The sequence below is a fragment of the Dipodomys spectabilis genome, unplaced genomic scaffold (genome assembly GCF_019054845.1).
Source record: "Dipodomys spectabilis isolate Male_0828 unplaced genomic scaffold, ASM1905484v1 ptg000136l, whole genome shotgun sequence".
NCBI lineage: Eukaryota > Metazoa > Chordata > Mammalia > Rodentia > Heteromyidae > Dipodomys > Dipodomys spectabilis.
Window position 1 is genome coordinate 10609464 of NW_024870813.1, and position 18032 is coordinate 10627495.

At 37.4% G+C, this 18032-nt stretch overlaps 1 protein-coding gene across 6 annotated transcripts in view; it reads right to left on the reverse strand.

Moving 5' to 3' along the window:
- Kat6b (lysine acetyltransferase 6B) overlaps nt 1-18032 on the reverse strand; it is a 172920-nt gene that overhangs the window by 48869 nt on the left and 106019 nt on the right. For all 6 annotated transcript variants that reach the window (XM_042690157.1, XM_042690159.1, XM_042690158.1 and 3 more), the window contains 3 exons: nt 12592-12700; nt 2568-2683; nt 2258-2339 (listed from right to left, as the gene is read on the reverse strand). In XM_042690157.1, the coding sequence (XP_042546091.1) occupies nt 2258-2339; nt 2568-2683; nt 12592-12700 (307 nt within the window). The remainder of the gene's footprint in view (nt 1-2257; nt 2340-2567; nt 2684-12591; nt 12701-18032) is intronic.

Sequence of the window (18032 nt, forward strand, 5' to 3'; positions counted from 1 at the left end):
ACACACACACACACCCTACCCAAAAAACTCTAAAAAAGTCCTCAAGAAGATATCACTAAAGGTCAATGTTCCCAGGGTCAAGATGTTGAGTGTAAGGGCTGTCCCCATCTCAGAACCCTTCCCTATAGCTATTTCTAATGTGGAATATTCCTACCACCATATAAACACACACGGAAAACATCCTCCTATCTTTTTATTTAGGATAGACATTTTCAAAGCAATTTTTGGAACATGTAGGACAAAATATTTGTTTCATCACTATTCTCTGGAGAGGTGCAATACTGAAATGATTGTCATTTTAAAATTAAAATGTGTAAAGCCGGGCACTGGTGGCTCACACCTGTAATCCTAGCTACTCAGGAGGCTGAGATCTGAGGATCACAGTTCAAAGCCAGCCCAGGTAGGAAAGACCGTGACATTCCTATCTCCAATAAACCACCATAAAACCAGAAGTGGCGCTGTAGCTCAAGTGGTAGAGTGGTCGCCTTGAGCTGAAGAGCTGAGGGACAGTGCCCAAGCCCAGAGTTCAAGCCCCACAACTGACCAAAAAAAAATTAAATTAAATTAAATAAAATTAAATTAAAATTTATAATACTCTGGAATTATAAGAATAATCTGACATAAGAAACTGAGACAATAGAAAAGAATTAAAAGACAACTTTATCAGAAAAAATATATAAATATTTCTATGATCTTGACTAATATTTAAAAACATGAAGTTTCATGTACTTGGCTACATCAAAAAAATAAAAAGGTTATACACATTCTGAAGAAAATGATGAGAAATGTAATTTTAAAAAGTTAGTGGATTAAATCAGGTATTTTATAAATGATATATAAATAGCCAATGATCAAACACTAGAATGTCTGATGTTACTACTAAAAGAAAAGTACTATCAAGCATCTTTTTTTCTATTAACAAGCTGATTGGATTTCAAAATAATGACTATTTTTACAAATCTAGGTAACATTTAATAGAAAATACGTATTTTAAAGGTGTGAAACTTTTAAAAAGTATCTCAGAATCAATGAACACAGTAAATGGCTGTTACTGGTCACAATATAGGTAAATAGGTATTCTCATACACTGGTGGTTGGTCTAAAAATTAAGACAGACTTTCATATATATATATATTCATATATATATAGTCTTTGATCTGACAATTCTTTGCCTAGGGATTTGGCTTAAGAAAATAATTGTTGATGGGGGACAAAAACCTGGCAATATATAAAAAATCCACCATAATGTAATGGTTAATTAAACCAATTACAGTTTATTTATACACAAGGGTACAAAATCAAATTCCTTAAAGGCAGCATTCACATAATGATAATAGGGAGTAGTGAGACTGTGGCAAATTAAAGCCTGCTTGCCCACCTAGAGAACTCAAATTCAAAAAATTTTAAAATACTGTACCAACAAAGCACACCTGTGGCCCACCGTTACCAAGTTTGTAACCCCTGCTTTATACTACAGGGTCTATAGAACTCATTAAAAACTGCATGCAAGAGAACATTTAATGATGTGGCAATGCTTGCAGTCTATTATTGAGAGGGGAAATAAGGTTACAAAAACATTCATGGAATGTTCCATTCCTTTTTAAAGGGTGTGTGGAGGCAAGGAAGGAATTTCAAATGATTTTTCTATTTATTTTCTTTCTGAATTTTCCATACCTACCACATGGTAAGTCTATATAGTTTAGAATAAAAAGGGAAAGTTAGTTTTAAATGTTTACAATATTACAAAACTGAGGGAAGAAAAGACTGAATTAGGCTGATTTACACAATAAACAGAAGAAAATACCTATTTCACTAAATGCAAGATGGTTCAGACACCCATATTCAAAATAGCAATTAATTGCTAGAAAATGGTAATGGTTTCCTATCATGGGACTCTGAATTCATTATTAGCCAACTTTTGAAAAAAAGTTCATTACCTTTAAAATCCTACACTAAAAAATATGGAGTGTATTCAAAACTTTTGACCCACATAATCCAAATTTATGCTAATAGTGGAGTGGTATGGGGCAAGGACAGACTTTTCATCCCTACATGTGAGTCAGTCTTATACATAAATTACCCCCCAAATAAATGCTTTGCTACTCCTCTACCTAGAAACTGCAAGGACATGGAAGGTGGGAGGGATGAAAACAGGATTAAGGAACCTGTATGTTTCTGAACTGTCAGCTATCAAGACAAGGCTATTATGTAATAAGACAGTAATTAGATACATTTTAAATATGGGATAAAGGTTCACCTTTTGGCATTCTGGAAAGTGGTGGGTCACAGCACTCCATATGGAATCCTCTATCACAAGAGTCACAAAAAAGCATATTATCCTGTAATACAGTAGAGAACAATACAGACTGAGACCAACTGTAAAACACCCCCTAAGTTTCCAGATTAATAATAATAAAATAAAATGAAGAAGTATCAACTTCACAGCTGTGGTTTGATGTGACAAATACTTAGGCTTTTTAAAGGCAAATGGTAACACTCTACAAAAAGAAAACCTTAACACTGCAGCTTAGTTTACCTGGCACTGGGCTAAGAAGAGCTATACCTACCGCATTTTTGCCCTGGATTCTACATGCACTGCATGTCTTGCATTCAATGCACTGCCACCTTAAGGCCTTCACGTTTGTTGTTAGCTCAGGACAAAACTTCAAACAGGATGGATGTCCTACAAGAAAAAAAGAACAAATTGCTTTATGGGAATGTTGTCTTCATTAAAAAACAAAAAACAAAAAAGGCCTCTTAGAATCTAAATTTAATAGATAGTCACTAATGCCAATAAGGAGGCATAAAAACAATACAAAGATAAAAGAATCTAAAATTACAGATTTTCCTTTCTGCCTTTCTTTCCCTTTGCCTTCTCTTACTGTATTTAACAGAATGATAGTGAAAAAGTTTCTTTCCCTTAAAAAATTGGGAAATATATACCAGTTCCAGCCAAGTCATTCTCAAGTTCTTAACCGAGAACACCGTGTGCTCCAGTTGGTGTCCTCATTGTAAAATCTCCTGTACTTGCCACCTTAATCAGCACTATCTACCCACAGCTCTTGGTTTGTAACACTCAACTAGGATGAGGTGCAAAATTCAAACAACTCCTGCTCTCTGTGTGTGATGTAATCATATAACTCAACACTGGGGATGGGTGGATATGGTTGGCACATACCTGCAATCCCAGCACCCAGGGGGCCGAGATTGGAAGATGGTGAACTCAAGGCCAACCTGACTTCCTATCAAGTCTATGTCTCAAAATAAAAACAAAAACAAACAAAATAACCCAAAACTTAGGCTATTCACCATAGCATAATTACATTTGCCAAAACAAGCAAATAAATGCATAAATAAACTCAATAGAACACAAAGAATGCTCCCTTGTTGGGACAGATGAAGAATATTCCATTACCATCTTGCCTTTTGGTTACTGATTTTTTAAGTTCTTAAAGTAGAAGAAGCAGTGAATCTGAGAGTGTTAACAAGATGATAAGATTCAGACTAAATGGAACAAGCCAGGAAGCACATTCTTAGCAAATTTCCTCCACTGTCCTGAGCAATGAGCTTCTCCATAAACCTAGCCTTATTGCCTACTTCTGGTGGCAACCAGAGACCCTGACAGGCAATTCCTGGAGGCTGGCTCTTCCTTCCCCCAAGTATGGAGAGCACAAGCCCAGGCTCTACAAGGCAGCTGAATTTCAAATCTAGTGTTTTGGGTATTTTGTTTTTTGGTCCCACAACTCTGAAGAAATCTCCAAACTTTCTTTTAGGTTGGTCTTTTTTTTTTTTTTTTTTAAATCTGGTCTTTAAATAGTAAGAACATTAGTAAATCCCATGTGAAAGAACTTATAACCAAGCTGCAAAGGAAACCTGAGGGGTAATAATAATAATAAAAAAAAAAGCAGATTCTGCAATTTCAAAACTGTTTTATAATTTCCTGACTTTGGCAGCCTTATTGTTTAATATGTACTTTGGGTTGCTGCCAAAAGGTCCTCCTCCCTAAAGCTTAACAGGTGCTTCATAAAATTCCACCCACCAGGAGACTGGGCTTTTTGAAGTAAAAACATTCAAAATCAATCATCGATACTACCACTTAAAAAAAAAGGCATGCAGTTTGAAGGTTTTTTTTTTTTTTTTTTTTTTTTTTGCTCCAAACATCTGTATTTAAGATGTTGAGAAAATAAAATGCTGTCAGAGGATTATGACCTCAAGCAGGAGAAACACCCAGGCCTGTGCATTTAACCTCTCACACTATTCTTAGACAAGGACTTCTCTAATTCAAATAAACAACAGAAAAAGGTTTACCAATCAATACACAAAAATGATATCAATCACTTCTCCATGCTCAGGATTGGCAAAGATAGCCTGCATGTTGCCTTGCATAGCATACTTTGAAGGGGGAGGAGATAAAGAGGGCTTAAATAGTGAGGGAGCTAAGAACTTAACTTTTAAAGAAGGCAATTTAAATTCCACCCTAAAATGGATCCCATCAGCTCAAAAATATACCATTTACTCTCTCCTTTTTTATTACTTCCTGTAAGCCATACATCACTGGCACATATGACCTCAATTTCACACACTACATTTTTCTCTACATTAAAATCTGCTTTGTACTTTGTAGCTTAATATTCAGTAACTAAGGTAATTCACATCATATTACAACTTACTACTTATTTCCACAGATATCCTATGGAAGACTTTTTTTTTCAAATAATTATACATTTTGAAAGTTAATGGATTTTCAGCCATTTTCAATCAAGAGCAAATATTCTTCCTCTTTATGCCTTTCCTCTCTTTTTAAGTAATATTATCTCAAACTACTACTTTTTAAATTACCCTATCAAATTCCAAAATCTTCAGCCTAACTTTCCTTTAGGCAGAAATCTTACCTTGATTTAGCTCAAGAGAATTGGTCATAGATCCCTTCCAGCTCTAATTTCTAGGACACTGAGGGATGAAGAAACATTTCCATTTTATTTTCTCACAGCTAAGTTTTAAAGTAACACTAAAGACTGTAACTGATTCTTGCTTTATTACTACACAAGAGGAAGATGGAAAGTAACAGGATAGTAATAGAATAATGAAAAGGAACAGTATTGATATTGTAACTTTTCACTTTCTGTTTAGCCATTCCATAAATTTAACAATTTTAAAAATTCTTGTTCGCTGCTGACACAATTTATGGTGGGTTTTGTCTTTCTGGAGTTAGTTTTACCATTGCAGTTTGTAATTTGTGTATCTGAGAACCATATTATGCATTCACACATTTTTCATCCTTATACAAACACAAAAGAATATCTCCCTTAGAATGATTTTATATAGTAAAATAAAACAATACTGTTTAAGTACCAACAGAAAAAAAAAAAAACAGTAGAAATGATTTTTGGATGAAGTATGTGAGAGAAAACAAGGATTCTGTGTACACAAAGATGTCTACATCCTAATTCCCATGGCATGTATATATTGCTTTTGTGACGAAAGAAGCATTACAAATGCAAAGATGACTAAGGGCACAGATCTGGAGGTGGAGAATTTATCCTAAGTTATCTAAGAGAACCTTTCTTTTGGCCAGGTTAGTTGAGAAATGGGAAGAGGATATAAGAGGAAGCATGAAAGCCAGGAGCCGGTGACTCACGCCTGTAATCCTAGCTACTCAGGAGGCTGAGATCTGAGGATCATGGTTCAAAGCCAGCCTGGGCAGAAAAGACCATGAGACTCTTATCTCCAATAAACCACTAGAAAACCAGAAGCAGCGCTGTGGCTCCAGTGGTAGAGCGCTCGCCTTGAGCTGAAGAGCACAGGGATAGCATCCAAGCCCAGAGTTCAAGCCCCAGGGCCAACCGGAAAAAAACAAAAAACAAAAAAACCCCAAAAAAACAAAAAAGAGGAAGCATGCAAAGGTATCTACTTGCCATTGCAGGCTTTACAGATGGAAGAAGAAGCCACAAACCATGGCCTTGGAAGTGGCCTTTGAAAGTAGGGAATGGAAAAGGGGGATCTCAATCCTAAAAAAAAAGAAACTGAATCTTATCAACAATTCAAATATGCAAGGACATGGATCCTCTCCTAGAGGCTCCAGGAAGGAACTTGCAGACATCATGATTGTCATCTGGTTAGGCCCATATTGGGTTTTATCCTAGAGCTAGCTCTTAAGATAATACATGTGTGTATACTTGTCTTAAATCACTAAATGTGTAGCAATTTGTTACTTCAATAACAGAAAACTAATAAGGATCTGAACATGGGGTGTCTCAGATACCTATTTGACCATCCATTATTTAATAAGTACTGGAAAGCAGAAAAGAAGAAAATAAACATAGTTCCCATCCTATGAGATCATGTGGTGTAGCAGGAAAGATGGGCATTAACCAGAATTAGCATTCACACCAGGTACAATGACATACACATACACTATTAGTACTCAGGAGGCAGAGCCAAGAGGGTCATAAATTTGAGACCTGTCCCAACCAATGACTAGGGATTCTGCTCAGGGGTATGGCATCTACATAACATACACAAGCCCTGGGTTCAACTCCCCCCAAAATTTAAACTTAAATAAGCACAATTCCTGATGACAGAGTGGTTTAGGGATAGAGGAGAAAGAACTTAGCAGTAGGGTAAAAGAATGCCTCCTTCACCAAAGCATGAATGGGGAGAGATGGGACCAGAAAAGCTGGGCAAAGGTGACATGTGGATAGAATACAGTACATTCAATATAATTAATGTGTAGACTATGAAGGATGTGAGACTTAAGGATCTAATGCAGAATGACTTTCAAGTTATATTAAATAATTGGATTCCCTCCCCTTCCTCCTCCCCAAGAGTGATTGGTAGCCAAGAAAAATTCTGTGATCAGATTTAAAATTTCAAAGGGTAACTTGGGCTATAGGATGAAAAAATAGAGGTGTGGGGGGGTAAGGATTAGATTTAGATTATAATAACAGAGCTGAGTCAGGCTACTGGAAAGTGTGGGTAAATTTAAGAGACATGCACATGTGTGTGTATATATAATCAAAATATGCTAGGGAATTCCTTCGTATGAGAGAACAGGAGAGAGGAGTGAGTGGCCAATAGGAAATAGGAAATCCAATTTGTTGTTAACTGCTGTAGTGTTTTTTTTTGGTGGTTGTTTTATTTTGTTTTGTTTTATGGAGGGTGGGAATCAAGTCTGCTGATCTTTCCTGGATAATAATTTTGAGGTGTCTATGAAGTGGACAAGTGAATCTGTATATATTTGCATATAAGGCAAAGTAAGAAACACAAGGCCAAAGACAGAAGTCTTTAAAAAATATTTTGAGAGAAAATATTAGAAGACATGAAGTTAAAAGATATAGAGGAAAGTGTCAGAAAGAAAACAGAATATGGCATCAAAGAAGCTGAAGAGACCATTTCTCAACAAGGTTATATGTGACAAAGAGGACAGACAGGTGCTCATTAAATTTTAATAGAGACCATTTAAATTTTCTACTTGGAGGTCACACTGTTAAGCCTGAAAAGCACATGTTATAGTTTGAACAGTAAGTGTCCCCCACAGGTTATTATGTTGAATGCTGAGTGCCCAGCTGGTAACGTTATTTCAGGAGGTGGTGTTGTAGGGGCCTGGGAGGAGGAAGCAGGCACTGGGACCATGCCATTGAAGGTTACTCTTGGTCTCTTATTACTTCATCCAGTTCTGCTTTCCACTTGCTGTGAAGTGAACAACCTCCTTTCCACACATTCTCAAAACCCCAAGCTCATGGTGCCAGAGGCCACACACTGAAATCTTTCCTCAATTGTTTCTTTGGGTATTTAGTTACAACATGAAAAAAATCTAACATAGGGCAATTTTAGTGAAATGACAGGCAAGATTCTGCTTCCTGTCATCATTTGAATGGTCAATCCTGCTTTGGGCTACTGGAGGATGGGGCTTTTTCCTCTCATCCCTATTTATTACTCTCTGGGTTCTTTCTGGTCAAGGGCCTCCTTCTCAATTTTAGATTTAATATGTCCAGTCAATGTGGAACTGGATGACTAACCAATCACTCCCTGGGGCATTCCTGTACAATGACCTTAAAACACTAGTGTTCTTTTATTATATCCATTCTGTACCTTACCAGTTCCCTCTGGGAATGCCCCGCCCCCCGCCTTTCAGGGTTAACATACAGATGAACTTAGGACTGACTCCAAAACTCCCAAGGATGAGCTGATACTCTTTCTAAGCTCTATCTCCTTTGTGTATCAAGCATTTTTTTTTCCCTCCCTCTCCCAGCTGCATCACGGCAGCCAGCCCCTTTACTGCCTCCTGTTTCAATGAGCTTCCACTTAGTATGATGCTGTAATTTTGAACTGTACACTTATCTTAGATTTGCTAATTTGAAAACACACATGCACACAACTCATCTGTAAGTAAGATTTAACCACCCAGCAATCTGAGCAGACACAAAATTTCATTTGGTATAATATCTAATACTTATGTGAAGCTAATTAAAGATAATTTGGTCTTAATGAGGCAAAGAGAATATAACAGTGTTAATTTCAAAGTAGGCTGATCCATGAAAGTCAAGTAAAATCACTTCCCAGCCCCAACATTTCCACAGACCTGAAGACTATCTGATAGTTCCTACATTCCTATCAGTGACTACAATCATCCCTCGTGGTTGTCTAATGTTTTATAGTTACCTGTCATCTGCTTACGACTACTTCACTGGGTGCCCATACCAGCTCTGTGGATGCAGGGCACAGACATTACCCTTCAGGTTACACAGCCAGCAAGCACAGGAAGTGAAACGGAACACAGGACTGGAAACACCACATTTAGGGCTCTTTAAACCATTAATCTCATTTCGTACTTTTAATGCATATAAACTTGGATGACTTTTTTTTCTTAGAGTTTATTATGGGGAGAGCAAACTGTGGGCTTGCAAGAGATGGAGGCATAAGGGGAAGGAGGAAGAGAAAAAGAGAAAAGGTGGGGGGTGGATGACTTGTTTTTAAAAAGAACTTCTAACAAGAAAAAAAAAGTTAAAATTATGAGCAACTGTAGCATTGAACCATCTTGAAAATAGAGAAATGTTGGTTTTATGATGCAATCAGAAGGAAACATTTATTGCTCATGTCTATGAAATCTAAGCACAGTTTAAATGTGACATCATACAAATGGTACTTCAGATAGAGATGACTAAAAAGAGTTGCAAACATATGGGAAACACATTTAAGAATGATCTTCCTTATGGGTTGCATCTATATTTCCTTTTTTCTCCCATTTTATATTGCTTTGGGTATTTTTTCACATCAACATCTTGTATTAGTGATCCCTTTGATCATTATAGTCTTCATTCACTCCTAGAACCAATGGATCCTTCTGAGTAAACAGCCATTTCCATAGGGCTAAACAAAGTACCAAAAATCCATATGTTCCACTAGAAGTAATGGACTGGACTGTGACAACAGGGCTCCCATCTTGAGTGGAGAGCTCTGTTGAAGAATATGGACCTTTTCTTTTTTCCTAATAATTACCAAGGTGTCACTGTAGAACATTAAACTAGGATTCCCCCCAAGTTCATTTTCTAAAATGATCTGTAATTTTATCTGGACTCTTCCATTAAAGAGAAATAAAGGGGGCTGGGAAGGTGGCTCAGTGGTAGAGCACTTGCTTTGCATGCATGAGGCCCTGGGTTCGATTCCTCAGCACCACATAAGCAAAAAAAAAGAAAAAAGCCAGAAGTGGCGCTGTGGCTTAAGTGGTAGAGCTCTAGCCTTGAGTTGAAGAGCTGAGGGATAGCGCCCAGGCCCAGAGTTCAGGCCCCACGACCGGACCCCACAAAAAAAAAAAAAAAGAGAGAAATAAAGAACAAAGTCTACTTTGATCTACCAGATAAAATAAATGTTTAGAAAGCATTTTATTGAGTAAGAACAACAGGTTTTTCCCCCCACCTTTACTAAACTAGCCAAACCCAGGCTGGCACAGGGCACTCAAGGAAGATCACGTGAACTTTGACATGTGAGAAGGATCCCATTGTACAGGCCAGGGAGGCACTCTTAGACATTCTCTATGTTGATCAAGGGAAACAGGATGACCCCAGGGCTTAAATTTCTGCCATGACCCCTACCTTGACTCCACAGCTTCTGGCTTTTCACATGAAAATAGAAGAAACTGGCTCACATATGACTCTACTACAGAAACTCTCTAGATAGTATCCTCAAGTCAGTCTTCTCCATTTGTTAGAAGAGAAAACAAGAGGGTTATTTTTGATGAAAGAAAACACTACATTTATATATCCTTGGTCTAGCCCTTATAAAGCATGAATTTCAGAGGAACAAAATGTCAGTGACCTCAAAGTGTAAATGAGATCAGACCTCCCCTTGGCAGGTTTTCAATCTGGAAAAGATGAAGGGAGATTGATTACATCAGAAAGCCTAAGACCTACCTGTTTAGAATTACCTTGATACCCTGTGAATGAGGCCTTGAAGTTATGATCCACAAGATAATGATCTCAGATTCCTTACCCACTCAAGTAAGTGTATCACCAGAGGTAAGGAAATATATAAAGGGAACTTTTCTTTCCACATTTAAGTATGCCTGTAAATCTGCCTAGGTGCCCAGATAAGTAGATACTGAAGAAATGAAACAGTGGAAAGTGTTTTAGAAAGTACAACCTTAAAAATCACAACTTTAGATAAGTAAAAACGACTAGATTGATCAGGCAGTTACAAAAAAAAAAAAAAAGATTCATTCATTCTGAATGAGCCTCGTGAGAAACCCAAAAGATAACTAGAGTCAGAACTGATGAGTGAAGCACTACCTCATTAGCAAAGCATGGGGAGATTGTAGGGTTGCAATATATTAAACTGAATACACAGATAATGTTTCCATGCCCTTTTGTCATTATCCATGATACCATGGCCAGGTAAAAGAATTTTAATGAATCTGGAAAGCCCATCAAACAGACCGTCAGGAAGTATTTTTTCCAAGCAGGGATTTAAATGTCTTATTTCAAAGGGTCTCCCCTCTTACTCAAGTCTTGAAAGCTACTGAACCGCAAAAGGCCTATCAAGTTAAGCCTTCACATCAGAAATAAGAATCATTGTACTATACTGTCAATCCAAAGTATGGAATATTTCCACTATCTAACTATCAGGCCACTGTCATAAATGGTGATAAAAAAAAAATCTTAACTTATTTGCAGCAATCAAGGCCAAACATGCCAAATCACAACAATGGCTGACATTTATGGTATACTTACTGTAGTTCTTGTTGACTCTGTGCTAGGCTATTTACCCATGTTCTCTCACTCAATTCCCCATAAAACCCAAGAGGTAGGTGCTGTCACTATTCCATAATGAGGAAACTGAGGGTTGGAATGGTTAAATATCTAACTCAAGATGGAGGAAATGGCTGTGATGACTCATAAGTTTCCTTTTAACCACCATACTTCATGATTGGCTACCTGAGAGTATGCAATGTTTAAAACGGTTTTTCTTTTCTTTCTTCCTCTCCTCCTAGCCTTCCATTTTTTCTTTATTTTGTAGTACTGCAAATTGAACCCAAGGCTTTATACATGCTAGGCAAGCGTTTTACCTGTGAGTTGTGCTCCTACACCTTGGTTATTAATTTTAACATAACATTCATAAAAAACAGCTTAAAGACAAATGCAAGGATTAATTTTTTTTTAACTTGCAGCTCAAGATAGTGTAATCTTAATATTTGTGAAGCCCTGGGTTGGATCTCTATTATATAGAATTTTTTTTTAATTGAGATAAGTTCTTGCTTCCTATCTAGGCAAATGCCTGGCCCTTGATTTATTGTGGGTTACTACTTATTTTTAGACTTCCTGTCCTGCCTCCATAAAACCAGCATGTTTCATTGAGATGGAGTATTTTTCTTCCCTGAGCTGAACATCTGGGATTCCATAAATTTGCAAAAGGCCCAGGGTTCCTACCTTTGATTCCATGGGGATTCTCAGAGCAGGACAGTAATACTATACTTAGCCAGTCAGTAGGCATCATGATCTAAAACATAGACTCCACATAGAGTATTTCTTATATTGAACTCCACATAGAGTGTTTCTTATATTGAGCCTTTATGGTATAAAAAACAAAAATGATTCTAAGTATACAAGTATTCAAATATTTGAGTTCAGCCTTTGTAACACAGAAAGACCCCATAACAGATGGACAGACAGACAGACAATTGAGCATGTTGGTACCTACCTATAATCCCAGTAAAAGGATGAGAGTTCAAGGCCAGTCTGTGCTACATAGCAAGGCCATTTCTTAAAACAACAAAAAAAAATTCTACCCTGAATTTACCTACAGAACAGGAGTGCCTATACTGAGTTATCAATGTACTATGAAACTGATGGTTAATTCTACTCATATTTAGTATTTTATGAACATAAAATATCTACCACTGCTGTTATATTGTCTACCTGCATTTATTTTTTTACATTAAAACTCTACTGTATTGCCAAATAACTGCTTCAATAAAAAATACCTTGTAGTTTTGAGATAAACAGCAGGAAGTTATTATAGTGGGAAGTCACTATACAAAACCTATAATAGTGGGAAGTCACTGTACAAAACAAAACAAAACAAAAAAAAGTAACTTACCACTACTGCCACAATCTGCACAAGACAGGAGTTCTTCTGGTTTCTTTTCACGATTTGATTCTTTAGTCCCCAAACAGAAGCTACATATTGGAATGGGATCTGCACGGGGCTATGACAAAATTAAAAATTTAAAATATCATTAGCTTCCATTTTAAGATTTAAAATAAAATGTTAAAATCAAAAGCTTTGTACCTACTTCTTGAGTAAAGAAAAACTGCTAAATCAGGTACTCATTTTATCATAAATATCGTCAAGGTGTTTGCTAGTGAAGTATTAGCTGAAGAATAAACATTCAGGCTGGGTGCTGGTGGCTCACGCCTGTAATCCTAGCTACTCAGGAGGCTGAGATCTGAGGATCATGGTTCAAAGCCAGCCCAGGCAGGAAAGTCCATGAGACTCTTATCTTTAATAAACCACCAGAAAACCAAAAGTGGCACTATGGCTCAAACAGTAGAGCGCTTGCCTTGCAAAGAGCGCAGGGACACAAGCCCAAGGGACTTGGGACGCAGCGCCCAAGCCCAGAGTTCAAGCCTCACAACTGACAAAAACATAAAATAAAATAAACCATGATTTTAGGTGACACATTAAACAAAAAAATAAGCAACAACAAAAATTCTGTAGGATTACTTAAAAAGATCAAGAGATCATTACCAAGGCTTTCCGGCACCAGTTCTTCAAAGAAAACCATAGCCTACAAAGAAGACAAACCTTCCATCTCTGACATCCCCAAGTTTTCAAACAAACAACAAAACATTTGTCTGGCCCCTTTGCACCTTTGAACTCTCACTATGGAAATTGCTTTTAACAATGTATAGATTTACATACATTTTAGTGTCTCCTTTGCCAAGCAATGTTATCATTCCCATCCACAGTTGAACTGTGCCTATAGATCTGGCCACATTATTTTCAAGAGTCAAGACTGTACACAAACTAAAATTTTACTGAATATGCCACATCTTCATAAACATCTGCTACCCAACTGATGTTACTAAGTTGTTCTCATATTTGAATCTGATGAATTAAAATATTCAGGCCAAGAAAGCTCAACATAAGAAATGGTTTCTGCTGGGCTCATGCTTGAAATCCTAGCTACTCAGGAGGCTGAGATCTGAGGATCACTGTTCAAAGCCAGCCCAGGCAGGAAAAGTCCATGAGAGTCTTATCTCCAATAAGCCACTCAGAAAAAAAGAAAGTTGGCACTGTAGCTCAAGTATTAGAGTGCTAGCTTTGAGCTGAAGAGCAGAGGGACAGCGCCAGGGCCCATAGTTCAAGCCCCACGACCAACAACAACAAAAAAGCTTTCCTGTTTTGTTTTGTTTTTCTTTGTTCATTTGTATTCTTTTTTTTTTGGGGGGGTGGGTGGGTCCAGTTGTGGGGCCTGAATTCTGGGCCTGGGCGCTGTTCCTCAGCTCTTCAGCTCAAGGCTAGTGCTCTACCACTTGAGCCACAGCGCCACTTCCAGCTTTTTTCTTTTTCTTATGTGGTGCTGAGGAATCGAACCCAGGGCCTCAAGCATGCAAGGCAAAAGTGCTCTACCACTGAGCCACCTTCCCAGCCCCTGTTTCTTGTACTGGACTTGGAACTCTAGCACTTGTGCTTGTTTGGCAGGCACTTTAACACTTGAACCACACCTCTAACCCCTAAGAAAATATCTTTAAGTGTAAATAAAAAACAAGATTTTGCTATGTCTAATTCTCTAAGTATACATCAACACAGAATAAACCTCACTTATCCAACTGTCCAATTCCAAATGCCTCGTACATTACTGGTTCATAGTAAGCAGGCACTCCAAATATTTTTGCTAACTAAATGAGAAGCATATGCTAGTTTGTTTTTAAATCAAACTCATCTTTAAAATATTTCAAATGGTTATCCTGACTCCAATAAATGCCTTGGTTCTCTGTGACAACATGTCATCAAAATCAAGAATTTGTCTATGACCAAGCATTCACAAAATTATTTAATGTGATTATTAATTATATCTTACAATGAGTCTCATTATCTTGCCCTTATTTTTAGGTTAATTTGTTCTATTAATCTGCACAGGCTTTACTTTCTGGGGTAGAAATGCAAATACATTTTTTTAGTCACTGTTAAAAAGCACAGTGTAAAACATTCTGTACTAGAAACACCAAAAAAAGACAAGCTACAACAAATTGGTCACTGACTCCAGCCACTGTTTTTATAAATGCCACATAATCAGCACTGCATAATTATGGATCCGTAGTTATTACTTGCAACTGCTCGACTGCAGTACCTTGGGAACACTTTTGTTCCTTTAAATAGCAATTAAAAGAACAATATGGTTTTAAAGTGACAACATTCCCCTGATAGATTGTAGCTGAAACACAGCCCTTGTACTAATGGGATTCCTGCTTTCATTTGATAGAACAATGTTCAAGCCATTGCCGTCATCCTTGTGGTGATAAATAATTTACAAAATGTCACATATCATTCATGCAATGAAACAAACCCAAATCTCCAGTCCCATTTTTCTTTCCCAGATGAATTTTTAGCTGAAAGAGAGATGTGGCCATCAGCCAGCATCCATGCTCAATTTTCGTTTTTAACTAAAGGTAACACAAAGGACAAAGGTTGCTAGTAGTTCATGGCCAGAAAGACTGATGTCCCACACTCTGCGCCCAATAATAGAAAGCCAAGATGCTATCACTTCCACACTATGTCCAAGTGAACCCCACCATGCTGATGTATGCTCACAGCCATTTATTTAAAGGATAACTATCTCACAATACTCTATAAAACCACTGCATTATACAGAACTGTCTGCCCTGCTGAATTATTGATAATTCAAAGCACTTTTTGCTAACCTCAGTGTAGCTGAGTCTAATTAACTTTAAAAAATTGTCACTTGTATGAAATGAAACTTTTACAGTAATGCATGTAAATGGGTCACAGAATTATTATGATTCACTACTCTCAATCAGACTACATATAAACTGTTCTTTCAAAAAATAATCCCTTGTAATAAAAGCATAATGGATTGCATTCAGAAAGAAGTCTGAGTAAATGGCAATTTGATTCCATACAAATCTACTGTAGACAAGTGATAATTGAGAGATTTGAAAATAGAACCCTGAGTCCCCAAATTCTTAAGTCCTTTCTTTGAAGTCTTACAAAGGCACCTGACCAGTTGATCATATTTTCTCATCAACATGTCTGATGATTTTTAACTAATTCCAAGGACAATAATTACAGACAGGTCTGAAGATAGCCATGAGCAGGCTCTGCTCTGGAAGCAGATCTCTGTCACTCACACTCAGTAATCCTCAGGCAGCTATGAGGCTAGAAGCCCTCTCCTACTATCCCAACGAATCAGTGTAATGTTTTGCCAAGTATGTGTTTTCCCCAATTTAGAAAGGAAACCGAGAATGAGAGGTTTGTAAATTTCTCTCAAGTTGTACAAGTTCAAGTGGAGATTCATTTCTTAACCTTGCTATCTCCCCTCTACTCCTTTTGAGAAAAACAAATGGTGAAGAATCATCTTCCCATCGGGGCAAAAGCTATTTAGTAATTAACATGCCCATAACGGCTTCATCCAATTTCTGCCATGACCAAAGGCGTATGTTTCAAGGACTACTAAACAGATAGCTGATATATACAATATTAGGTTACTAATTAATGACACTAGGAAAAATATACCCCTGTAATAGAGACGTCTAGTGAGCACATCTTAACCAATATGGGACAGCATGGTACAAAAATGCCTCCAAGTGCTGTCTCTTGAAGGAGTTGGAATTTCCTATATGGTATTCTTGGAGATGCCAGCAAATGAGCCAGCAAATCCAAATCAAAGAATATCCTATATAAACAACTTAACTGGGCTCTTCAAATTGTAAGTGTCATGCAGAACTAAATATAGGCAAAACCAATTTAAGTAAATAAAATGGCATAAAAACTAAATACAATTCATGATCCTTGGTTGGATTCCAGACTTTAAAAATAGAACCTTAAGCCGGGTGCCAGTGGCTCACACCTGTAATCCTAGCTACTCAGGAGGCTGAGATCTGAGGATCATGGTTCAAAGCCAGCCTGGACAGGAAAGTCCGTGGGACTCTTATCTCCAATAAACCACTAGAAAAGTAGAAGAGGCGCTGTAGCTCAAGCAGTAGAGCGCTCACCTTGAGCTGAAGAGTGCAAGGACAGCGACCAAGCCCAGAGTTCAACCCCCATGACCGACCAAAAAAAGCTTTAAGCAGGGCACGTGTGGCTCAAACCTACAATCTGAGATACTCAGGGGGCTGAGATTTGAGGATTGAGCCAGCCCAAGCAGGATGAAAGTCAGGAAGAGTTTTACTTCCAGTTAACCAGCTCCTCCTCCTCCAGCTCCAGACTTTAGAAACAAACAAACAAAAAAAGCATAGTTCAAGGCCCTGGGTTCAAGCCCCAACACTAGACTATGCACACACACAAAAATGCCTCAAGTATAAATAATGTTATTGGGATAATTGAGGGAAAATACATTAAACAAGTCAATACATAATATATAATATTAATTTCTCAAGTGACTATGTTGTTGTGTTTATGTAGAACAATGTCTTTATTCTTAGGAGATAAGCATGAAATATTTAGAAGTACGATATCTGTAACTCTCAAATGATTCAAAAAATTAAAAATAACAAAAATAAAAAAACAAATGGAAGTGAATCACTATGAAAAAGAAAATGAAAATGTGCAAAAGTGTGAATGGCTGGTGAATATATGTAAAAGATATATGAATGGGTCAATTTTCCATTTTTCTGTATGTTTACAACTTTTTTTCACACCTCCAGTCCAGCTTTTCGCTGGTTAAGTAGAGATGGATTCTCATGGACTTTTCTGCCTGGGCTAGCTTTGATCCTCGATTCTCAGATCTCAGCTCACTGAGTAACTAGGATTATAGACATGAGCCACCAGCACCTGTCTGACATGTCAAGATCTTTAACTAATTTTTGCTCATAGCAACAGAGTATGATAGTGCCTCTTCCCTATACTTTCACCAGTAATTAATATTTAATAGTGCTTGTATTACTATAGAGTCATGTACTGCTGAAGAGCAAGGATATATTCTGAGAAATAAATTCCTTGGTGATCACACTGTTTGAGCATTGTAGCATACTTATACAAAACTAGATGGAACTGGCCAGTTACATGACGGGGCCTCTTCTTGATACCATCAAGGGTCAGATGAACACAAGATATATGAGGCTGCTGCAAGTGTAAAACAGTATATCAAGTAGTAGTAATCCAGTCTTAAGTAACACAAAAAAAATAGTAAATACATAAGTCAGAAGCAATCATTTATTACTACCAGGTTATGTACTATCCTGTATATGATTACATGTGGTTTACTTACACAATTGGTAGTGTAGAATGTTTGTTTTCATCACTATCATCACAAACACTTGTAAGTTGTACTACAACTTCACAACTGCTATCATGTT